Source organism: Pholcus phalangioides, unplaced genomic scaffold (assembly GCF_987345545.1).
Source record: "Pholcus phalangioides strain wild (caught in Gottingen) unplaced genomic scaffold, Ppha-v1.0 ptg000022l_1, whole genome shotgun sequence".
NCBI classification, from domain to species: Eukaryota; Metazoa; Arthropoda; class Arachnida; order Araneae; family Pholcidae; genus Pholcus; species Pholcus phalangioides.
Window position 1 is genome coordinate 33,801,277 of NW_028301615.1, and position 25,843 is coordinate 33,827,119.

Below are 25,843 nucleotides of genomic sequence, written 5' to 3' on the forward strand. Positions count from 1 at the left end.
CTTAAAAATAAATAATTAAAATCTTTCTAACTCTGGTACTCATAGGTATGGCGGTAGCAGTGGACAATACGCTGTACTTCGCAGACGGTGCTAATATACGCATTGTGGACAATCAGGGTATTATACACACACTAATCGGGGATCACCATCACAAGAAGCAATGGAAGCCGATACCTTGCACAGGGACATTGAAAATGGATGAGGTGAGTCTAGGTTTTAGGAAGATATGGAGACAATAATCACAAATATGTGAAAAGCATTAAGCTTAGAATCATCTACTCTTTCATTATAGGTTAAACTCAGATGGCCGACAGAACTTGCAATTAATCCTCTAGATGGAGCTTTGTACTTCATCGATGATCACATGGTGCTGAAATTGACTCACGACAAGAGGGTGATGGCAGTCGCAGGACAACCGGCGTACTGTAAGTCGTCTCAATCTCAGCACAAGTCGCGGATGACGGGAGAGACCGCTCTCGGGTCATTAGTCAGTTTTACTTTCGGCCCGACCGGCGAGATGTACATAGCCGAGGTGGACAGTCATAATGTCAACAGGGTCCGGAAACTAACCCCTGACGGTGAACTGCTGCACTTCGCCGGGAAAGAGGACGGGTGCCTGTGCGAATGGCAGAACTGCACTTGCGCCGTAGAAGACGAGGGTTTCCTCGCCATGGACACGAAACTGTTCTCTGTCTCTTCGCTGACTGTCACCAGCGACGGCGTCGTCCATATTGCGGATCAGGGAAGTCTCAGAATACTTTCCGCCGTCCCTTATTTGCCGCAGCCTGACGATCAGCTGGAATTCCAGATCGCTTATCCGGACAATCACGAAGTGTATATATTCAACAAGTACGGTCAACATTCGATGACCAGGAGCATTCTCACAGGCAAGACTGTTTACACGTTTCTCTACAACGTAAACACGAGCTTCGGTAAACTCAACGCCGTTACCGATGCCTCCGGGAACAAAGTATCCTTCCTCAGAGATTCCGGTAACAGCCTGCACACGATAGAGACGGCGAGGGGCCAAAAATGCCGAGTCCAAGTTACAAAACAGGGACTGTTAGAGACGATGGTCGACCCGGATAGCCTCGAAATCAAATTCCAATATGATGCTCTAGGTCTACTGGTCAGCCGTTCTGACGCTGCTGGTCGGTCTTTCTTCTACGTTTACGACGAGAATGGTCGTTTGAGTGACGTCATCAAACCCAGTGGACATGTTACATCACTGTCTTTCGATCTGAGTCCAGAGGGTGCTTCAGTTCTGTCTTACGACGAGGAGAAAGGAACGCAGATGGTGGTGACTGTCAAAGGAACCAAAGTTATAAGCAATCAAGGTCAGTTGGAATTTACTGAACCGTTACTTAATTATATACAGGGTAAAGTACAGTATCATAGAACTGAAAATTATGATACGAAATTGCGTTTTGTTTGGCAACGAGAAATATTTAGCTGAAAACATCGCTGATATAATGTATGCGGCGAAAATAACAAATAACAGGAGGGAAATTTCTTAACCTTCTAAGTTGTTATACCCTTTTAAGTTATACATATTTATCTTGCGAGAAACATAGTTGATTTACAACCCCTGCTGCCACCAATCAAATAAAAACAAAACTATTTTTAATAATTCTTCAAGTAAAATTGACTTGTGGCTCTAAATTAAGAAGCAGCATCAAAATAAACAAAATGTGATGTGATATCATATATATATATATATATATATTGTTTACGCTGCACACCGCTGTAGATTTTGTGAGTCATATATAGGGCCGGCAAAAAGTCCGTAGAAGCTTTAAAAAATCATAAAAACCGGAAAAATAACCGGAATAAAAAACGGTTTGCAGGGTTAGCATCGCTAGGTTACGAAAATTACATGACCAGCACCACAGGAAATAGCACATTGCAAGCGAGTCACAAATCCAGCAACGGCAAAGTACAGCAGTTCCACATGCACGGCTGCACCGTAGTGGTGCAACACGGCTGCTTGTGGATTAGGAGCGCAAGTTCTTATAACCGTCTCATTTGCATATTTCCACCGAAGTCGCTCGTACCAGTGCCACCTATCAGCTGTTTTTAATTATTTTTTTCCTGTCTTAAAAAACACCCCGTGACCTAGCGTTGCCAAACCGGTTTTTATTCACTTTTGAAGTTTCTACGGACTTTTTGCCCACCCTGTATATCATACCGCGTAACATTTATTCTCAGGCTACACAGCGGAGTAAAACCAGCTGTAAATTTTATTTTGAGGATTTATAGCAAACAGTTTTGCTCTCCTTCAATAGGTGGCAGCAGAGGTTCTAGCTCAAAGCTTTTGTATTTCAATCAAAATCCATGTTCAGAGGAACCTAGACCTATTTAGCATTTAGATCTATGGTGAGGAGCATCTGATTTCGCTTCGAGATCAACCAAAAGTCACTAGAAATTGAAAAAAAAAACAACCAAATATCGCACAAATTTTTGTGTGAGGAATGTGGCTTCAATTAAAATTTGTCAAGAACTCAAGTTTTATGTGGCAAAAATAAATTGCTTGTGATATTATCAAAAGGCGTTGTTTCTCTAAAGCAGTGTTTCCCAACGGGTGTGCCGCGAGATATTATGGAGATGAATAAAAAAATTACAGTCCACACTTAGCATCTTAAAATACTGTAAATTAAGTCGAATTAGTTACTCTAATGTATTGCAGACTCATCGGATAAGTCGCCATCTGGTGAAAGTGTCAACAATGTGAGCTTTCATCTTCAACGCAAAAACATCGGAACGGAAAATCGAATAGAATTCGAAACCATTCATAAAATGTTTTTAGGCAACATAGTTTATCGTTCTGGCATAGCATTTTATTCAAATATCCGCATTTTCATTATCCCGTGTTTTCAATTTAGTTCCCGAGGAGGTGGGTCTCCGGCAACTCCCGCGGCAGAAAAATGTACTTCCAGCCAAAACTCCAATTCATTCCTGTTTAATTTTCCCCATCATTTGATAGCGTGAGATGACGCTTAGAGATTATCGCCATCAAATTTTTTTTTTTTAATATCAACCATGACTTCAATGCAATTAATTAGCAGAGTGCTGATGGTGAGGGGCATAAGCTGCTATATGCTTATTTACGCTTCCCTGATATACGAATTAAGCTTCACGGTTGCATTTTTCACTAGTTTTACATGCTCTGTTTTCTCTTTCTTTCGAAAATTCACGGCTTCAGCGTTGTTTCTGAAATATTAAGCATTGTAACAACTTCAGTTCGATTCCTCTGTTTAGTTTTCGATTCCTCTGTTTAGTTTTCGATTACTAACACGTCTGAACAGTTTTGTTTCACGTGATTCGAAATTTCCGAAGCATTTTTCTTATCCCGGGAGAATGCAGCTTCCTAATCATGTAGTAAGAAGGTTTTTAATAACTGGCTGTTGCGAAGATTAATTTTTAGAAAGAGAGAAAATTCAACTGTTTTTTTGAGAGGAATTGAGCCCATGTGTCCTTTCACCTTTCTAAGAATTCATCTTCGCAACAGCCAGTTGTTAAAAGCTTCGTGTGGTAGCGGAGAGTGATAGATACCGCTCACAACCCCGGACTGAGTGCGGAGAGTGACGTCATCCTTTCATAAGTCGCCATCTGGTGGCAGCGTCAGAGTTGTGAGCTTGGCCTGAGTCAGGTCCGGCCGTCCATATACGGTCCCTTTCAATACACACGGGGCTCCAAGGAAAAATTGAGAGAGTCGTTGTCTTTTTGTAGTCTAGTGGTCTAGATCAGTGGTTCTCAACCTTTTTTTGTCCATGGCCCCCCTTTCAACCATTTCTTATTCCTATGCCCCCCCCTCTTGTGAACATGAATAATTTTCTACCACCACCCCCCCCCCCACCCCGTTTTTCCATTAGAAGATAGTTATTCAAAAATTGTCTGAAATATATAAATATGTTTGAATTTAATTTGATTAATTTTTAATTTATGAAAATAACGAAAGAACAAAATAAACGTAATAGAATACAGTAAAAAAAACAAAATACATTATTTTCAATCAATGTAAATTCTGCGCTTGAAGACGACACAGTCATCAAGTTACTGTAAATACAAATACAACGCCCCAACAGGCAAAATGCCCAACGAGGTGGCTGAGAAAAAGATGCCCATAAAAATATGGATGTCATATGTTTAAAAAATAGCAACCCAATTAAAAGTGCAATTAACAAAAATTATAAGCAATATATATATACATGATGAAATACTATACGGATACTAATATGGATTAAGTATTAAGTATTACTAAGTATGGATAGCTTCTCGATTTACCCCACCATGTTTGTCGTATTTTCTTTTTAAGCGTGTCAACTGTGTTATAATCTACTACCTCCGGGGGTAACCGTACTAAAAGTTCATGGTCCATCCTATCCATCCCATTGAAAATTTTGAATACATCGATCATATCTCCTCGACACCTGTGCTCATCCAATGTAAACATATTCAAAAAATGAAGTCTCTCTTCATAACTCAAGCCCCGTGTGCCAATAAGGACACGCGTAGCTCTTTTCTGCACCCCTTCAACCAAGTGTATGTCCGTCTGTAGGTATGGTCCCCAAAACCTTACAGCATACTCCATGACGAACTAAGCCTCGAAAAAGCGGAAATACCTGGGTAATTGAAATCCCCTAGTATGAGAACCCTCTTACGCTTACACATGTAGGGAAATTCACCATGGATGAAATTTGTATTATTTCAAATTAGTTTATTTTTGTGTAAATTATTGTGGTTTCGTTGAGAAAATGTCAGTTGTAGCTTCCAAAATACGCATTCTTGTAGTGATAAAAATCGCAAAAAGTGGTAGCAAGCAGTTTTATTAATTGTATTCTCTTCATGCAGATAAAAGTATTAAGATTAGCCACACAAATTAATCACAATTGAAAAGTTCAACCTTTCACATCGTTTTCAACAATAATACGTGTGTCAAGGATATAGGTTCTTGTTGTAGCCCTACTATGAATTTAAAAAAATGAACTAAAATATGTGATCATTTGATCATTTTTGTCGCACCACGGTTATTTTCTGCACACGAGGGCTAATTAGACCGGGAGCTACAATTTATTGCCGATTCCGAACGGCAGGCTTGTTTTTCATACTCATCGAGAGGTTGGTGCGCTAACCCCTCGATGAGGGACTCCCTGCGGTAGCAATTTTTGCTGCGGCAGGGATGTGTGAAAAATATTTAAATATTTGTTTGAAACATTCATTCCAGAGAAATCATGTGCATAGTCACAGGGCCGGATTAACCATTAAGCAAAATAAGCACGTGCTTAGGGCATCAGTACTAAAGGGGCACCACCAAAAAGATATCATATGGTATTTTGTTTAATGCACGATTTTTTTCAACATCGATCATCCGATAGAAGATCCTAAAGCCGGGTTTTCCTAGGAGCAGGTTTCCTGTGCCACGCGCAACGTGATTCACCCAACGCGACACGCCGTCCACTCACCAGTAAGAAAAGCAGCATGACTGTTTTCCTACAGAGCGCAATACCCCTCACGACAGCACTTTACGTCCGGCGTGATTGGCCGACTGTTTCTGGAGGATTGAAATGCGTCGTGCGCCGCGATTTTGCCGATATTCTCTTCACTCTTCTGTGTTTTCTTTCCCTTCCCTCTTCAAACCAGAGCATGCAGACTACAGAGTAGCTGATGCCAAAGCCATATACTTTATATAGCCGCCCTGATCTGATGCGTCTCGCTAGGAAAACACAAACGCGTGGCGTGATTATGTAACACGTTTCTGCCGCCGCGAAATAGTCTAATTCGATTCACGTTGCGCAACAAACCTATTCCCAGGAAAAGCCAGCTTGAAATTTTAAGAACACTCGATTGTAGTAGTTGAAGATCATTATCACAAGGATGGCACAAAAGATGAGAAACCAATTAAAGTAGACCACATTATTTTGCTGAGTTTTTTAATTAGCTTTTCGCAATTTTCATAAAGTACGCCCAGGGCTGTCTCTTAACATTATCACACGCCCGCATACAAAACGATTTTTCTGAGAGAGGCACTACTACCTAGCTAAAAATTCCTACCTACCTATTTCCATATTTACTCTTGAAAACCGGAACCAGATCTAATTGTCACTTGGTTGCCAGAAGTGCTCAGGTGGGCCCATGCGGTAAACCAAGTTCTACACAATGAGGGCATGATTTTTGTGGGTCATTAGTGGATCAACTGTGTGGTTTGATCTATAGAAGTAAAAGAAATGCTACCATGTGTAAATTACGAACTTGAGAATGTATCTAAAAATAAAAAATACCCAATATATATAACGGTGAATCGTCAGAAATAATATACCTACTGGCAGGGCCGCAACTGGATACTTGGTTAACCGGGGCAACCACTCATTTAGGCACCCCCCCCCCCACGTAATGCTGAAGGATAGGTTAAATGGTTAAATCTGCGCCCCCTTTTTAATGCGCCCGGGGCACCAGACTCGCCTGCTCCCCCTCCCCCAACTACTTGCGGCCCTGCCTAAGATTCAATGGTTTCTCCTTGGAGTGTTGGTACAGTCTTTATCTCATCAACCGTTCGTCGTAGTGGTATGGCTCTAATTTTAAAAATTCTCAAAATGTGACCAGATGTTACCCTGTACGAGTTTTGGAGATGAAAATACAGTGTACACAAAATAAAAAATTAAATTTTTATACGATCCCTCCCTCCCCCCGTCCTCTAACTTCCAATTAGACAGTTGTTGCTCTTTCTCTTCTGAGCCCAACAAACAAATTACATGTTTTTAACTGCATTATTCCCTGAGATATTTAAATTCAAAAATCGGAGACCAGTCTGGGCTTAGGAGAATTTCACGGCCCAATGCAAAAAAAAAAAATTGCCGCCCTCTCTAAAATTTTTTCATGCAGTTGCTCCCCGACTTACAAACTTTTCGAGTTACGAACGTAAATCTTGAAATTTTGTTTTCACGTAAAGAACGAATTCTATCACACTCATTTTTTTTCATTATTTCAGGAACGCGTCGATAGTCTGGATCGTAATCAAACACGATATCCATTGAGAGGGAATGACAAAATTAATTTTACAAAATTCATAAATTATTAATAATAATTAGCACGTGGTCCACCTGCTGACACTTCATCGTGACTCGAACCATATTGAACAGACATAAATTTTTTTCATGCTTTTAAAGCGCTTCATCATGTCTTTATCAAATATACGTTGCAATTCGAAAACTTTGAGCATTTTTTGAATTTGTGATTGCTGTGTTTGTTTAATTAATGTAAATTAATAGAAGTATAGGAATCAATTACCGGAATTCCATGACCCCCACAAGAGTGGGGCTGACAGGCAGGATCGTCGTAATAGCATCATAGCCCCCCCCCCCCCGTGCCAAAGGATTTTTTGGAGGCCCTACCTAAAAAATTCTCAAAAAATTCGTAAATTGAATCTGGTAACCCTATCTGAAGACCACATAATCCGTGTTTTCACTTATTTGTTCGATCATCCATATTGTCCGAATGTTTTTGTGGAAAGAAATAATTATTTTTTCTACATAAAATCGATTATTGCAAATTTACAATTTTTGTTACCGAAATTTTCGTCTTATAAAAAAAATTTCATGCCAAAAAATGACAAAGAACTCTTCCGATCTCTCTTTCATCATCGCATGAGTTGCCTGAAATTTCGAGATTAAATGACAGCACCAACAGTATATAACTCAAGCCTCCGGAGAGAGTATGACGTCAGCGGTCTCCGCCTTGGCAGTGCTAAGAACTGTGTCCCCCAACATCTTTTGTCGGAACATCACGTTACTCAGTGAAAACAAACACGATCCCCCCCCCCCCCTGTTATTTTCTTATGGCATAAACAGAAGTTTGAAACAATAAATGAAGGAAATAATTTCAGCATTAATGAAAGAAAATTCAAGAATTAATGAATGAAATGATTCCAGTATTAATGAAATAAATAATTTAATCTTTTTTCACCTTTAGATGAGTTCTCGATCATTTTTTTAATCTTTAGAACGCAATATTTAGGGACCGAACTGTACATTTCTTTGGAAAAATTGCCAGGCGGGAAGTTTGTTTTGACCGAGTCACGTCATTTCCTTGCATTTGATGTCGCTGCAGTCGCGATGGCTGGATGCTCCCTCTAATAATAAGTCCGACCAGTAATGTCGTCTGCTTATCTCCAGGTTACTTGTTTTGGGCGTCTCCTTGTGTCCTGAGAAAATTACCGAACTGGCAGTTCGAACTTCCAGTTCTGTTTGTGAGCTTAGCTTGTAGGGAACCGACTTCTTCTCTGTCGTCTGCTCATTAAGAGGCTGTTTGTTTTGGACGCCTCCTTATGCTAAAATAAAATAACCGAACTTACAGTTTAAATTTCCAGTTCAGTTCACCAGCTTCGTTTATAAGGAACTGAGCCGAATAAAGAATATAGTTTTTTTCACTTTGAACTTCATTTTCACCACATGAGTCACTTTTAAATTTGACATTAGATGGCAGCACATTACTTAATATATAGTGCAGTGTGGAAAAATTCACTTTTTACGATCTTACCTGTCGTCTGCTTGTGTGGAGGACCTTTGTTTTGGATGTCTCCTTGGGTCTTGAAAAAATTACTGAACTGGAATTTTGATCTTTCAGGTCAGTTTATAAGCTTTGTTTATAAGGAGCGTAGCTGAATGAAGAATTTAGTTTTTTATACCTGAGCATCCTCACACTACATAAGTAGGCTGACCATATTTCCTCGAGAGAAATACGAGATATTGAGATTCCCAATACGGGAAAATACGGGACATCGCCAATTATTGCCAAAAATGACGCCAAAACCGAGGAAAGTTGCCCAATATTGTTAAAATTACGGAAAAATCACAATTTCGGGAAATGAAGCGTTACTGCAAATTGCAGTGGATTAAAATGAATTTCACGAAAAAAGCGTTCACCAAGGCAAATGTGGGATGTGGGAGATTAATATTCTCATTTATAGTTGTAATTATCATAATATAGTTTATTAGTTGAAAAATAATTTCAATCTTTGACTTCAATAAAGAATAAAAATTCAAGTAGGCTTCGTGTAAAATACGGGAGAAACCGGGACACTTTTGCCAAAAAGTCGGGACGGCGAAAAATACAGAAAATACCGGGACTGTCCCGGGAAATACGGGACGTATGGTCACCCTATACATAAGGCACTTCTAATTTTGAAAGTAGGTAGCAGCACCAACTATATTTTGAAAAATGAATTTCTTAAAGTATTCTAGAGTATTAAATATTAATTTTAACTCCCTTAAAATTGTTAGTGCCATTGTGAATTCGCGGCAAATGCTACAAGGCAAAAAAAAATTGTTTTGGCGGACGACGTAACATTTCGAATCACCCGGTATATACGGATTTTGTCATTGCATACGCAGTGACAAAACTGTTCATGTGAACATAATAATGATTCATTATCAGGATTTCAAGTCCATCGGAACATATAAATAAGGGGCCATTCAAGTATTACGTAAGCAGATTTTCAGCCATTTTTGACCCCCTTCCCCCCCCCTGTAAGCAAAAAACTGATGCACCCCCCCCCCCCGTCAGCAGCTTAAAATATTTCATATCTTCAAAAAGGGGTGGTTGATGACGTAAGCCACCTTCAACCCCCCCCCCCCCCCTCATCAAAAGTCAGCAAATCCGAAACCCCCTTTTATCAGTTTGTTGACTTTAATTTCGATACGGTGAAAAACTGATATTTCATTGGATGACAAGCAGCCTTCAGGTGGCTTTTTGGTTCATAATGTGGCCGCTCTCTCGCAGGCGAACGAAGCAACGTACGAGTTGGCTTAAACACAACACAATATTTCACATAATAGTCCTTATTATATTTAATGTACAGGCGCATAGGTAACGGGACATATGACATTTTTCTGGCGAACCATTGGTCCTAGAGGCATACTTCCAATTGGAAAAAGTACCCGAATAATGTGTAGTACTCAGATATTTGATTCATGTTGCCAGGGGTTATATAGTTATCAAAATAAAAATATTAACTTTTTATGCGGACACCCTGTGCCCCAAAACTCAATTGGAAAGTTGTTTCCCGGTCTCCAACAAAAACATTCATCGTTTCTAAGTGCAATATTGACTGAGATATTCGAAGAAAGTTGGAAAAAAAAACCAGCATTAAATGAGAGGAAACCATTTTACCCGCATTTAATGCTGTTTTTTTTTCCCCCGAATTTCCTCAATTTTTCGAATTTGCATATCTCGGTGAATATTGCATTTAGAAACGTGAAATTATTTTAGTTGCCATCGGAAAAGACAGAGCAGCAACTTCTTAATTGTGTTCTTTGGCACACGGGGATGGTATAAAAGGCTGTTTTTTAATTTTATAACTCATTTCATAATTTTTATTTTTATGATAATTTTTAAGAGCTTTCATTTTTCCACCCGTCTACTTCTTGGATTGCATTTACCACCAGCACTCAAAAGAATGTCAATGAATGGTCAACAAATCTTTCTCTGCTTTCTTTATGGCAGTCCTCTTTGAATGAAAAGTCTTCGAACACACACAACACTTTGTGTCTTTGCAGTTTTTCCATTTTGCTTAAACCTCTTCTATAGTTTGTGTCAGGGCCTACTGTCCCCCCCCCCCAAGTCGTAAACCCACCGAGATTACATGCAACGCTTTTTTATTTCCTTCCTTATGCTAATGTTACTTGAATGGCGGAAAAATTGCGAAAAATATATTCTATGCATTTTTTGTCAGAGTGACTAAAAAAATTTAATTCCACAAACTTCTTCGTGGCCCCCCAACCGTATCAGTAGCCGTGGCTCCCCTTTTGCCAGATTTTCATCCGTGGCCACCCTGGAATATCCTAGGGCCCCCCTGAGGCCATATGGCCCCCGGTTGAGAACCACTGGTCTAGGGCGTTCACCCGGAAAGTGAAAGAGCGTGGGTTCGATTCCCCAAAAAGACCGTTGAGTTTTTTTCTCTTTCCAAAAATTCATCTTCGCAACAGCCAGTTGTTAAAAACCTTCGTATGGTAGCGGAGAGTAGTAACGTCATCCTTTCATAATCATGCATTCGCTTCAAGAATTAGGGAAAATGATTTACGGAAAATCAAGAAAAATTCCCCATTGGTTAAGAAACACTGATTTATATGATATGCTTTTTGTACATAATTTGAGCTGATATAATTAATCTCTGCAATGGCCGTTATAAGATTCAATTTCTTCGGTGATAAAGGTTCCACATAGAAACTTGTGATCCTGGTCCGTCGTCGGTGCTCAATGTCTCAGTAATTTCATTTGTTTGTCTACGCTTTTCCTTTAGAGAAACAACGCCTTTTGATAATATTGCTAACAATTTTTTTTGCCACGTATAAAACCCAAGTAATTAAAAATTTTAGTAGAAGCCGCACCCTAACACAAAAATTTGTACGATATTTGGTTTTTTTTTCAATTTCTAGTGACTTTTGGTTGATCTCGAAGCGAAATCAGATGTTCCTCACCCTAGGTGTAAATTCTAAATAGATCTAGGCCAATCTAAATCAATGTCCCGTTCTGATTACACCAAAGGTTCTTAACCATTTGCGTTTCCCGGACCTTTTGTGCCTATAAGATAAAAATGGCCACGGACTCCTATACAAAATAAAGTTTACTATATCACAATGTAATAACAATGAGTATGTTGTTCTTTTATCCAAGCTCACGGATACCCTGAAATTGGACCCCCAAAAGGTCCATAGAACCTTATTCAGGAAAACCTGTGTTAAAACATCAGAATATATAAAAAAAATTACATAAATATTTGTAGTTATCAGCTTTTGACATCGATGCTGATCGTCATATAATCCACAACGAAAAACCCATTCCTATTTTCAAAATTTTTAATTTGAATATTGTTCGAGGTATGGCTTCTCTTTTACTGAACATTTCTCATGACTACAAATCATCAACTTTTCTAATCGAAATACACCTTCAAATAACCATCTTTCTGGCATAAAATGACTAAAACCCATAGAGAGAAACGTGAAAATTTAAACAAGATTTCATTTGATAAGTGCTGTATATTAATAAATTACACAATTCTCTCTACCTCGGAAAGCTGAACAAAACACCGCATCATCATCGCCATATGGATATTATGACATTATGAAAAGATTTTATACCCATTCATCAGGATTATATTTCCGTTCATCTCCATAAATAAGTACAAACATCCATGAATAGGAGCACAAAATCCTGAAAAAATAAATATTTCTTTGCCATTTTTGCCAATCCAATTTGGGAATCACGAAATTTCGTCGTCGTCGTCGTCGTTCCCATAACAGGACACGAATTACTTATATGTAATCTATATGTAAATCATAATTCCACAACCGCAAAAATTTTTCCCCCATTTCATCATTATATCCACAACGTCTATTCACAAATCAACTTTAATTGAGTTCGGTTCGTTTTTAATCAACGTTCACTCTGATCTTTATTAAAAATACACATATGTCTTTAATCTGTACGAACGAACCACAGTGAAAAAGAATTAAATTGTATATAAGCCACCATTATCTTTTCATTTCCAGGATTTTTTGGATTCTCGTATTACAAGAGAGACAGAGAGAGAAACATATAATTCACGAAACTAACAAAAAAGAGAGAAATGCTTATAAAACTCCCGCTTTTGTTCAAAATCTTAAAGATGAAGTCTCGTTTTATTATTCTTATTATTCATTAATTCCTCCCGAATCAAGATTTTCTCCCCCCTCTTAAAATTTTTCTATCGAAAATAGGAGAAAAATCCTAAATTACAGAGCTCTTTGCTCGTAAATATAAAGCGACAAATCCCCGAAAAACTCCGATGTTTTTACTCGTTTTTGTGTCTTTTTTGATATGTAATTAGAAACCCCCCCTTCCCGGTTTGTGTGTCTCGAATGCAAGTCATCACGTTATATATGCATATGCGTGTGTTTCTGTCACATTAAATATCTCTAATTAATGTGTTTGTCGAATCCTCCGTCCATTCTAATTCACCGATAAATTTTCTATGATGTTTTCTTCGCTTTCTACTGCCTTTTTATACTCTTTTTTTCATTTTTAGGGTGGGTTTCCACGAGAATTTCTGTTCGTTTGGATCGGGATTTTCATTAAGATAATAATTATCCCGAATCATTTATTTATGAAACGCAATGAACATTATTATTATTTTCTTTTTTCTCTCCCCATTTGCTTTCTTATATTCCCCCGATTTCCCTTTTTCGCGATCATTTTCTATTTTTCCCTTCCCTTCTCTTCGAATGTTCCGTAATTTATTGCGATGTTCGTTCCTTTTACTTCATTTTTTTTCTAATAGTTAGAATCGTTTTGTGTGTGTGTGTTTGTGATGTTATTAATTCGATTTCGCCTGATGTGTGGAAATATTCTATCTTCGTGGGATTTTGATTTTTATTAGAGGGAGATTCTAATTGGTAATGACCCATTTCGAATTCCGATCGTTATACAGTAGATGGCGGATGCCATTATAAAGAAACGAATTTGCAATATGTGGCGGTGGTATTCAGGGAAATATTTACACGGTAATTCTGAACCTCAGGAGCAAAAAACTTTCATTTCATTTTTTTTTTTCATTTCATACCGTGCACCTAGGCTCTATCGACCATTTTAGCCATTGCCCCGGATGAGGGGGGCTGGGCCGGTGTCGGGTGCTTTATTATGCATATAAAATACATGAATATATAAACACATTGTTTCAAAATATACATATATATATATACAGATTTAAATATGTCTACTATACAATTTATTTCGATGAGCGCTTATGATGGCATTGTAGCTCTATTGAGATTGAACCCTTTGTTGTTCTCTGTGGCCAAACACCAGATCCAGGACCACGTCTTCCCTCGTTGGCTCGGGTGAGCCCTCCGCCTTGGCTAGGCCCGGGTCCTCGACCACGTGTTTTCTAGTTGTCTTGTTATATCGGGTGAGCTCTTCACTGCGGCCAGGTCCTGGACCACGTGTTCCCTCGTTGGCTATGGTGAGCCCTCCGCCGTGGCCAGGTCAGGTCCTGGAAAACGTCTACCCTCGTTGGCTATGGTGAGCCATCCGCCGAATGGTGGTTCTCGAATCGAAATGCCCGCTGGGACTGGACACCGGGAGTGTTTTTCCAGCATGGCCCAGCCGCAAGATCCAATCTGCTTCCGGAGCAAAACTTCAAAAAGTGATAGAGCGCATCGAAACAAGCGATTTTTTCTTTCGTGCAATACACAGTCGTAACACAAACAACAGAACCGTTAGATGGCGCTGTCATTGAACGCATGGTGTGCCACTTGTATTTTCTAACAAGGATTTCAGAAGGAATGGCTACTACTACTACTACTGAGTAGGGATAGCTGGTTTTCATCAAACAGGAAAGTTCACGCATGTATGCATTTCGTAAATGGTGCTGCTGCTACTGAAGTGCATGTTCTGGATTCTGGAAGCTCTGTAATGACCCTTTACCCCGGGAGTGCTTTCCGTCAAGACGCGTGCCACATCAAAAAACCTTTGAGGGATTGCCTCGATGTTTATGTGAACCGGGATCTTTCTCAGTGACATGGAGGATACAGGTGTACCAGGAGTGTACACTACAAGAAGTCCGTCCGTTTTGCCTAGACACCACCACCACCATTGACTGTGAAGCCTGCCTACTCTGTCTTCATGGGAGGTATGAGCTAGTTATGCAGAGGGTGTAAGCCAGGGATTTATATGTACGGTTAAATTTCCATTAATTATTAAATTATTTCTTTAACAAATTCTTAATTTTTTTAAGGAACTGGTATTACTTTTAACAATTCTGAATTCCCTCTCAATAATTCTATTATTTCTGCCTAGGGTGACCATACGTCCCGTATTTCCCGGGACAGTCCCGGTATTTCCTGTTTTTTTGGCCGTCCCGACTTTTTGGCAAAAGTACCCCGGTTTTTCCCCGTATTTTACACGAAGCATACTTGAATTTTTATTCTTTATTGAAGTCAAAGATTGGCATTATTTTTCAACTCATAAATTATTTTATGATAATTACAACTATATATGAGAATATTAATCTCCCACATTTGCCTTGGTGAACGCTGTTTTTTTTTTGTGGAATACATTTTGATCCACTGCGATTTGCAGTAATGCATCATTTCCCGTCTTTGTGATTTTCCCGTAATTTCAACAATATTTGGCAACTTTGTTTGATTTTGGCGTCGTGTTTGACGATAATTGCCGATGTCCTGTATTTTCCCGTATTTGGAATCCCAATGACCCGTATTTCTTTCGAGGAAATATGGTCAGCCTATTTCTGCCAGTAGTTTTGTAATTATTTCTTTCAGTGATTCTGTAGCTAGTTTTTTCCCATAAATTTCGATCAATTGTGAAATATTAATATTTTTTCAATGAGTAAATTATTTCTCTCATTGCGGTATTTTTCAGAATTTCTGTAAATTCTGTAACTGTACTCTTTTTAGGTGCCGAATTTTGCCTCTCGAAATGCAGGGTGGTTGTAATAAAAGTAATCGTAATCTTGAGTATTCTTTCCTCAAAAACTGCTTATCTGAATAAAACCAAATTTTTAGGATATCGTATTAATGACAGATAAATTAATAGCCATGGGAGAGATTTATGAAATAAGAAAAAGTAGTAGTTCAATTTTTCGACCACCAGGTGAAAAAGCCGCGCTTTTGTTAATGAATTTTCTTTTTTTCTATGGACCATATAGCGTATACCAAGTTTCAATGGCATACGTCCTCCAGACATGTGCTACATTGGTCAGAATAGTGCCAGTATACAGTGGAACTTCGGTAAACGAGCTTAATTAGTTCCGCGAACGTGTTCGTTATTCGAATCAAACTTCCCCATAGGAAATAAAGGAAACACGGATAATTCGTTCCACAATATATAATATATATTACTCATTTTCATAAAAATGACTAATAAGAACGCCATTTAAGCAATAATACAATGCAATAATAATAATATATGTTTATGTATATATATATATAATACAATAAAAAAATACATATATTGGACGAGCCAATGAATTTTCAGAGATATTGATCTTGGCCCGCACCTATCCTGCGCTAGAAATCAGTGAAGTTCCCTCTTGCGGGGAGGGCGTCTGAACATCATGGATTCCCAGAAAAAGTCTTAAGAGCCCCATCGGCTCCCCCCCCCCCCCCTGGATGCAGTAATTTTTCTAAGGCCCGTGCCTTAGAAAAATTACTGTGATAGAAATGCCTGTCTAATATGCTATTCAGATCAGAAAATTTCGATCAAATATCGTTATCATGAGTACCCCTTTCACACTTGAGGTCCCCCGGGCCGTTCCAGGGTGGGTCCACGTATTAAGGCGGCACTGACAAAGTGTTGTGGAGTCACCCATACTTGGCTGGAGAGAAGTACTAACTTACATCCAGACATTGTAGTACCAGATCTCACCATGTGCCCCTCATGGATATGAGGGCCCGGGCCCTGCCTATATGGGCTCGCGGATTTAGATGGTCCTGGTTCCATTATGTGCTGGATTCATTCTCCCACCATAATTCACTTGAAATTTATCTCCCCTCTCTCTCGGAGGGCTCCTCTCCAACCATTTTGCCATTGACTGATCAATATCTCTACCTAAGTAGAGAAACGAAGAAGACGAGAGCTTGGTGCTCGGTACTTCCAACTAGCAACGGCAGCTTGTATGTTGACAGGCAGCCCATAAGCTGGGAATCAGCCGAAATTTAATCCTGGTTGCCCTGTTTTTCTTAGGAAACACAGTTTAATTCTGATGAACATCCTCTTGGATCCCAATCACTTATTATAGTAATGTCTCACTAAGATATCCTAAAAATTTGTCTGTATTCGGATAAGCAATTTTTGGGAAAATCTACTCAGAGCGCGCGCACACACACACACACCTTGTACTTGAAATCGTAGGTCTCAAAAGTGTTTTGTCTTCGGGTTCCCCGAATCTGTAACGACGGCCCTTTTAATATATCAAATACACACAGTATTAAAAGCTTATCACCATTCTAAATACAGCAGTGCAGATTTCTCAGTGACCACATCTCTTTAACGATATATTATTATTGTTATTTATTACATATATATATTTTTTTTGTCATTTGATATTTTTTTGTATCTCAATTATTATCTCAAAATGGTCTGAGTGTGACGAAAAGAGCTCCAAGGGCCACACATTTAGCCCGCGGGTAATGGGTTGAAGACCCCTGAGCTACAATGACGTTTTCGCCTTCCCCGAGAAGATTCCCCCAAATAGCGGGGAAAAGGTTTTAATCTGAAAGTTGTGAGAAATCCCAGCAAATGTATATTAGAAATTGATTGAAAATATACCCAAAGGAATTGAGCTGATTGTGGCGCAACAGTAATTAATGAAGTTGGCATTCTGCCAGGAACATTTTATCGAAGGATGTTTCAGTCCGGGAAGAGGAAAAGCGGTGTTCTAGTATGAGTCACGGGAGTGCGCTGGGAAATCCTAATTTTGTACGTTTTGTTATCGAGACCCATATCCTTACTGATCTCAGAAAAGGACAATGTTGATACAGAAAAGGGCGGTTTCTGAATTTGTGCAGAGTAGGAAATGAACTATTTCTCGCTGAATCGGGCTAGACCAGAGGTTGTCGGCCAACCCGCGGCACGTCATGGTATCAGGAGTGGCATGCTAATGCTTTTCAAAAATTTTTTGGAATTCTATATATATATTCGATTTTTCAATCTAACAAAGTCTACCCAACTTTTGAACAATCCTTTTCTTATGAATAATGGTCTTGTAGGCTGCCAAACTATTATTTAGTACAGTAGGCATTCTTAAAATAATAATCATGTGATGACTTTCCATTCAATACGTTTCTGTTAGGTTTTTTTTGCATCTTTGGACATAGTTGGTGGACGTTAAGTGTGTATGAAATTCTGGATCGTCCACATGGAAGGCATGTATTGTTACAAAATAATTGCATGTTACAAATAATTGTATTATCAGGACATGCATTGTCCTGAATAAAAACAATTTAGTACTCAAAAGAGTGACAAATTGAACATTTTTACCAAAACAACAGTGCAGCCGTACACTATTCTGCAGGAACGGAGAGAATGCCAGTGTCCTATAAAAATGGGTCGCATGATCTGCTAATTAAAATCCGTAGAAAATCCGGTCATTGAAAATAATAACGATTGTGGCACGGCTTGGAAAAAAGTTGACCACCCCTGACGTCCCTGGGCTGGACCTTCATCATAATATTAGGAGATATATTCGGGATATTACAGGCTGTCGTAAATTGTTTCTCCCGTGAACTTTATCTGCGCAGAAACGTTGACTTTAGAAACATACTTCCGATTACAAATGATGATTCCGATGTTTACAAATAACATGCGAAAATTCAAAATTTCATAAATTTTCCTTGATGGACTATATGCAGAAAATGTTATTATTACATACAACTTGTTTGATGAAATTTTCGGTAGGTGAAATATTAATTTACATACATCTATCTATATATATAAAATTGATTTTCTGTCTGTGTGTGTGTGTATGTTCTCTATGCAAATCTACAATTTTAGATCGATCGTCGCCAAATTTTGCATATATACCAAATGGGACCCGACTTGAACGATAGGCTACTTTAAAATTTCGCCAGACCAGGGCAAATGCCCCAAATGGGCAAAAAACCGCAGGGCAACAATGGTTTTTGGGCCTCAACAATCACTTTCCGAACGTTTACTTTGGTTACCGTGGTTCCCTAGCAATGCGTTTCAGACGTGTATATGCCTTTACAACGGTTTGTCACTTCTTTAATCCTGTTAATATATGTATAATAGTTTATGCCTTTATAATGGTTTGCCACATTTTCAATACTCTCAGTAATGAGGCTTTTTGAATAGACGTCATAATCATCATCAGCATCGCTTTGAGAGTCAGGAAAAGGGTGATCCTCATAGAAATCAGTGCTAAAATTGTCGATTTTGCTGTAGAAATGCGGAAATTAGTGGGATTTTCCGCCCCATCAATAATTTTAAAAATTGTATTGAATTCTCGATTTTTGAAATATTGAGTTCGCTTAGAGATATACGAAGCCCAGGAGATTAAATACGAAGTAATTAGCCAAACCTATACTTTTGAGTTGGATATTCGAGCAATATCATTGATTTCATTTATATCTTCTCAAGTATGAAAATGAATGTCTCCATATTGTCTCGTTTGATATTTATTTGCATAATTTCATGTGGGTTAGGATATTTTAAAATTAGTTATGAGCCCGTGAAAAGTGCATCGAAAAAATTCCACAGCTTTAACTAAGGATTTTTGGAAGCTGGAACAGACAGATGGATAACTTGAAGTTCAAGGGAAGGGGGGATCGAAATACATAGCGCCCCTTAAAAAAAGAAAAATATATATTCATTTCTACGTTTCTGTGTAAATCTATATTTGTTTATTTCATGAATCGCGCAGGTCGCCATATTGGTTAACTTGGACACGGTCTGTATGTCCCTCAAGAAAAAGAGAGGGAGATATCACGTGATCCAAAAAAGCCTCATTGAAGAAAACCCGGGCAGCGCCGGGTATTATAGCTAGTATATATATATAATTGATTTTCTGTCTGTTTGTCTATGTTGTTCTCTATGAAAATCTACAATTACCGACCACGCCAAATTTTGCATATATACAAAACGGGGGCTTAACATGAACGATAGGTTATTTGAAAAGTTCGTCAGAGAAGGGAAAATGTCCGAAATGGGCAAAAAAAAAAAAGTCAGGCAACAATGGATCCCGGGCCTCGGCAATCACTTTCGGAATGTTTACTTTGTTTACGGTGGATCCTTGGCGATGCGTTTCGGGCATGCATGTGCCTTTACAATGGTTTGTCACTTTTTCAAACCTCCCAGTAATTGAAGACAGTGCTTATGGCTAGTATTATGGCTAGTGTAAAATATTTGTGGAGATATTCGGCCTATGCGTTTTATCACCAGATTGAAAGCGTGGTTCAGAAACTGCGAAAATGCAAATTGAATTCAAACTGGTAAAACATGGCATGATTTCACTATAAGCCAAGTTAGCTTTGCTAAAGCTAACTTTTCTTAGGCTAAAGCTAACTTGGTTTTCGAATTTCTACCAAGAGAAAAAGAACGCGGTGAAGGATTAAATCCAAGTAAAAGTACATTTCTTTTCTTCAATTTCACAGATTCATTCCTTCAAATATTTTGGCAGAATTTAGTAGTTTTGATATAAAGTAATAGAATAACTAAATAAATTAGAAATTAATATAATAGTAATAAAATGAATTAAAATGGACTGGAAGTTAAAAAGACAAAAGAAATATGAAAAAAAACAGCAAAAAAAGTAAAACTAGCCGGGCGATCAATGATAAAATAGTATCAATAGTACCAAATATTTCAATTGCATTTGCGTGCAGTTCCTAAATTGAGATTCTTGCGCCAATATGTAAACTTGCCAACAAAATGATTAGTCACCAAATAATTTTTGAGTCCTCAGTATGCTGGTAAACATAAATTCAATAATATGGATATATTTTTGCTGTAAATACACAAGATTTATACTCAAAAATCAAAAACTATTCGAAGCAGACTAATAATTTAGTATACGGGTTGAATCCAACTCATTCTGCCAAACGATGGGGGGGGGGGGGTGATAGATGAGCCCAATTGGATCATGAAACACTCCACGAACCCTGTGCGGCCTATCTCGAACTGTTTCGAGTTATATCAGTTCTAACTTGCCAGAGCAAAGTAACAGAACTTTCTTGGGCGTTGACGAGGGAGGGGGGGGGCGAAGAAAACTTCATATTTTCCTTCCTTTTTTCTGGGGGAGCCCTCTATCAAAGGGCACTGGTAGCAAGGGGAATGGCTTAGGCACGTCATTAGACGATGGGAAGTGCGATTACCGCCCACCGGGTTTGGTTTCTGTTTATTTTCTATTGCTGGAGACCAAGTGCAGTTCCTCTTTATGATCCGCCATTGGTGCCAGAGGAACAAATTCTAGTATTTATTGGGTTGTTGTTTTTTTTGTTTGTTTTGGTTGGAGACCAAGACCAGTTACTCCATATGATCCGCCATTGGTGCCGGAGTAACTAAGGTTCCCCAGCACGACCCAACCCGCACGGGTAAAAGGCTTATATCCCGGGAGGGACAGAGCCCGGGTCGTGTCTGGTCTGTCAGAGCAACTAAGGTCCAGTCTTTATAGGGTTGGCGAGAGCAGCTCCCCTCAGCCTGGGTTAAGCCGCCTATGAGGAGGGGCTTACAACCCTTATCTTCCTGAGTGGGGTGGGATGGGGGTGTACGGCACTCCCATCTTCGGCTCTCTTCGAGCTCCACCCACAACAGGGAGAGAGTGGTCTTGGGTGCCCTCTCGACTCTCGTCTAGCTCCCCCCCCCCCCCCGTTAGTGAGAATATATATGCTATGATTTTGTAAGACTTGGTATCAGTAGAATAAAGTCCATTATGAGATTACGTTCAATGTTATTTGAGCATACCCATGATGTTTCGGTGAATAACTGTTGCAGATAAACTGATAACTCAATTATGAATTCTGATATAATAACAGTTCAAATATTTTACGAAAAGTTTTTTGAAACTGTGTTCAAAATTTAAGAGCTTTTTCCTCTTTCATTTATTCAGGTGGTGTGCCGATCCAAGCTACTCTTCACCAAGATGGCGCGATAGAAGTCGAGACATCTTGGAATGTAGGATTGGTGTGGGAACCAGCGTCGCACTACGTCCTACAAGAGATGCTGCCAGTTCAGGCCGGTATGTTTCCTCTACCAGTGAGACAAACGACATACGTCGGAGTGGAGCCTACGAACGTTGTGGAGTGGAGGTACGACGTGAAGTACAATCGACGCGAACGCTCCAGGGTCGAGAGAAGCATCTCAGCTGTCGAGAGAGTCCTAATGGTACTTCATTCATTATTTTCATTCAATCTTGATGACCAACATGGATAAATTTTGATGTCTTCTTGAACGATCTTGTCCGAGGATAATATGTTTCAGTATTTCAAACACGACCTATTTTTCTATAAAGGTGCGTTTATTTAAAAAAATGAAAAATCCAATTATTACTTTCTTTTTTTCAAATAGGCAAATGATATTCAGTACTTAACTATGGAATACGACTGGGTAGCTGCCAGAGAAATTCTCTACAACAGTTCAAGGAGACCGTTCCTAGTCATTCAGTACGATAGCTATGGAAGACCGATCCAATGGCTACCAACCGAGACCAGATTGCCGCTGAATGTCATGTATGACAGGCTAGGCCGTCTCTCTGGCTGGCAGCAAGGTCCTCTGGCCGAAAACTTCGGTTACGATAGGATGAGTCATTTGGCTGAAATAAAATATCCCGATGGTTCAGCGATGAGATTCAGCTACGACGGGAAGACGATGGTATCTCTATTTTCCTTGCATACTCAAATTATTATCTGACAGAATTAATTGGGCGATGGGGGGGGGGGGGAGGTATAATAAAACTGAAGGTGTGTAGGTAAATGTGGTGTCGTTAAATAATGACAGCTTTGAACAAAACTTGGTACACATGTTATATACATGATCGGAAGAGAACTACGAATAAACACAGGTTGAGAAGGAGGCGATCAAGTAAACAATGTGTCGCTACAAGACATTGAGTGTTCCAGATTAAATAGTCAAAATGTTATCAAAATAATAAAATTCTTCTTCTTTCACTGATGGTTCAGCGATGGGATTCATCCACAACACGTTATCATTAATACACATCCTAGAAGTTTCTACTTCGTTAGGGAGCAAACAGGGGATGTAGGTTGGAGGACCTCCTCGTGGTGCACCCTGGTTTACACTATATCCACCTTGTCTTTGTTGTACCTCGTCTTGAAATATTTTGCTCCTAGCAAATATTTGACCTATTTTATGAATTTGTCTTTAAGTATTTATCGAATATTGTTTAGAATTATCAATCGAATATGCAAGGGATGGCCTTTCAGTTGCATGAGGCTTTGTATAAACTAAAGAGGGGGAGAAAAAGGGAGCAAACAATTTCGCTCTCTAACTTAAGAGCACCCCCTCGCTCGATCGACCGTGTCTCCAGAGCACGAAGTCCAAGAATTTGAGATTTGCAGATAAGGATGGCCACTCGTACGTGGGAAGCTCCAGGATGCGACTCAACCGGTAAATGAGTGTGTAGCAGCAACTTTCCAATCCCGTAACCATACATGGAGGAACTCCTTATCTTCCATTGGGAAAAAGAAGTTTTCAAGTCGCAACTTTCGACTGTATACATGCCGAATAGGTGACTGTTGCGCACACCACATTTTGCTTCTCGTGGATAAAATTTCAAATAACTACACGAGTCTAAAAAAAAAAATTTTGAAAGCTTTTTTTTAGTTTTGATATAAGTGTTTTTTATACTATTGTTTCGGTGCTAATTGCAAAAATGCAATCCATTCTTTTTCATCGCATAAGGATTTTTTTTCCTTCTCACAAAACTGTTTCATATTTTTGGGGAAAAACTGAAATCCAAATATTTTGGAATTTTTGTTTTTATCACCTCATCAATACCTACTTCACATTTATATCCAAGCTCTGTCTTTGTATTAATAGGTCCCGAAATCACCCTAAAATCACTGTAATATCATTGGAAACGATTCACTATATTTGTTTATGACGCACTCTCAACTCTCACAGACGACTGCCCTACGCCCAAAAAACACTCTTTCAAACTTACAACGTTGTGAAAACATTATTATCAATTACCCGGCACTTTATTGCAACACATTAAAAAATGACGGAACTTTTGAAATTGCAGTATGTTCCTTATATTATTCTCATTATTCGCTTTACTAATTACATTTTTTCCTTCTTTTAATTTAAAGCCGAGTAAAGTGATATTACCGAGTGGGAGGCGATTCACGTCTTATTACGACGAAAACGGCGGCCTGAAATACGTCACTACACCGAAAGGGACGAAACACGCATTCCTCAATCTGATATCCATAGGTTTCTACAAATTCTTCTACATACCACCAGGGAACAGCGGCCCATTCGTGATTCATTTCAATGATTTCAAACAGCCGGTCATGAAGATATTTCCCGGCGATCAAGGAAGGGTTCTTTACCGCTATAACAACCAGAGTCTGTTGAGCGAGGTTGTCTTCGGAGGAGGCAAAATAGAGAAGAACTACACCTACGCTGGTTTCTTGTTCTCCGAGTCTTCAAGTACCCTGGAAGTTGACATCCGCAATGAGTACGTCTACGACGGCCCTCTACTGACAAACTCCAAGCAGTATTACATAAGCAGGTTCCACCTGACTAACGCTCTGTATCATTACCAGTACGACTCCCTTTTCCGTCTGAAAGCCGTGACTTTGCGTATAGGAAGCTTGCCGACACCTAATATAGATTTTTATTACAATCCGAAAACTGGAAGGAGAGAGCAGATCGGCGAATTCCGACTTTTCGAGAGAAGCCAAAACGAGACAGTATTATCAGATGGCACGGGCTCGTTCAGCAGGCAGTTCGACGCCCTGCACAGATTGCGGCAGATGTCTCTCGTCGTCACCGAGAAAGAAGTTTTCCGAATGGAGATCCAGTACGACAGCCGGAACGCAGTCACGCAATCCCGCACCCACATGACTCACCTAGGCAAATCGAAGATGAGGCTCCAGAATTTCTCATACGATGCGGACGGACAGCTGATCGAAATGGTTGGCAGAGATCACTGGAAATTCACCTACGACAACAACGGGAACCTAGTAACGATGCAATACATGGGAAATCGTATCGAGATACTACACGACGTTGGCGATAGGATTGTTAGTTTTGGCGAGACTCCATACGTCGTAGACGGTCGTGGGTTCGTTATACAGAGAGGTGAAGAGAACTTCGCTTATAACACGAAAGGACAGCTTACGAAAGCTTCAAGAAACGGAAGGTACGACGTGGAATATTACTATGACACTCAGGGTCGACTGGCTGTCCGGAAAGACAACTTCGACAACGTCACGCAGTTCTTCTACGCCGATCGTTCTAGCCCCGATCTACTGACTCACATCTACAACAACAACGACGGCCGTATGACTTCGTTCCTCTACGACGACAGGGGGTTCCTCATGTCCCTGGTCACCAACAAGGACACGTATTACGTTGCGACGGATCACAACGGCAGTCCGCTGCTTGTCTTCGATAAGAAGGGCGAGGGAGTCAAAGAAGTTCACCGAGGACCTTACGGGCACGTTCTGTTCGACTCGAACCCACATTTCTATCTACCGATCGATTTCCAAGGTGGTATCCTCGATCCAATGACCGGGATGCTCCATTTCGGTGAGCTGATATACGACTCTTTAGCGGGGCAATGGCTATCTCCTAGATGGGACGACATTTTGTACCACGTGACAAGCCCTCAGCACCTTCACCTTTACAGGTTCAACAAGAACGATCCCATCAACATGGACAAGAAAATAAAGAATAAGCTTGGTAAGAGGATAGTGTCTATAAAATTAAGTTTATTTTATCAGATTGATCCACGGGAACATTGAACACGTCAAAATGCGCATGCGTGTGATTATTGAAAGAAGAGTTGCTGCTAAGTGGAGCCAACATTCTTTCTAGCGACCGTTAATTGGAACCAAAATTTTTTTCTGACGATGAGCAGAGTGGCTGTAGGGATGGATCGTAGGACTCGCACTTCCAGGATCACTGATTCGAATCCCGCTCTAGAAAATGGCCATTTTTCTGTTCCCTTCCCACTTCTTTATTCCTTTTCTTGAAAATATCTTATATTTTTGCTTATCGTGATTCTTTTTTAACTGCTGCGCAAGCTGAATGCGGTCCATTCTTAAGTTACTTACAACCCCATCAGCCATGAATACACTTACACTGGTAG

The 25,843-nt window shown here is 39.6% G+C and overlaps 1 protein-coding gene across 2 annotated transcripts in view; it reads left to right on the plus strand.

Moving 5' to 3' along the window:
* LOC149070228 (teneurin-m-like) overlaps positions 1–25,843 on the plus strand; it is a 292,210-nt gene that overhangs the window by 261,364 nt on the left and 5,003 nt on the right. For both annotated transcript variants that reach the window (XM_089250141.1, XM_089250142.1), the window contains 5 exons: positions 46–203; positions 293–1,337; positions 21,614–21,888; positions 22,072–22,374; positions 23,835–25,434. In XM_089250141.1, the coding sequence (XP_089106267.1) occupies positions 46–203; positions 293–1,337; positions 21,614–21,888; positions 22,072–22,374; positions 23,835–25,434 (3,381 nt within the window). The remainder of the gene's footprint in view (positions 1–45; positions 204–292; positions 1,338–21,613; positions 21,889–22,071; positions 22,375–23,834; positions 25,435–25,843) is intronic.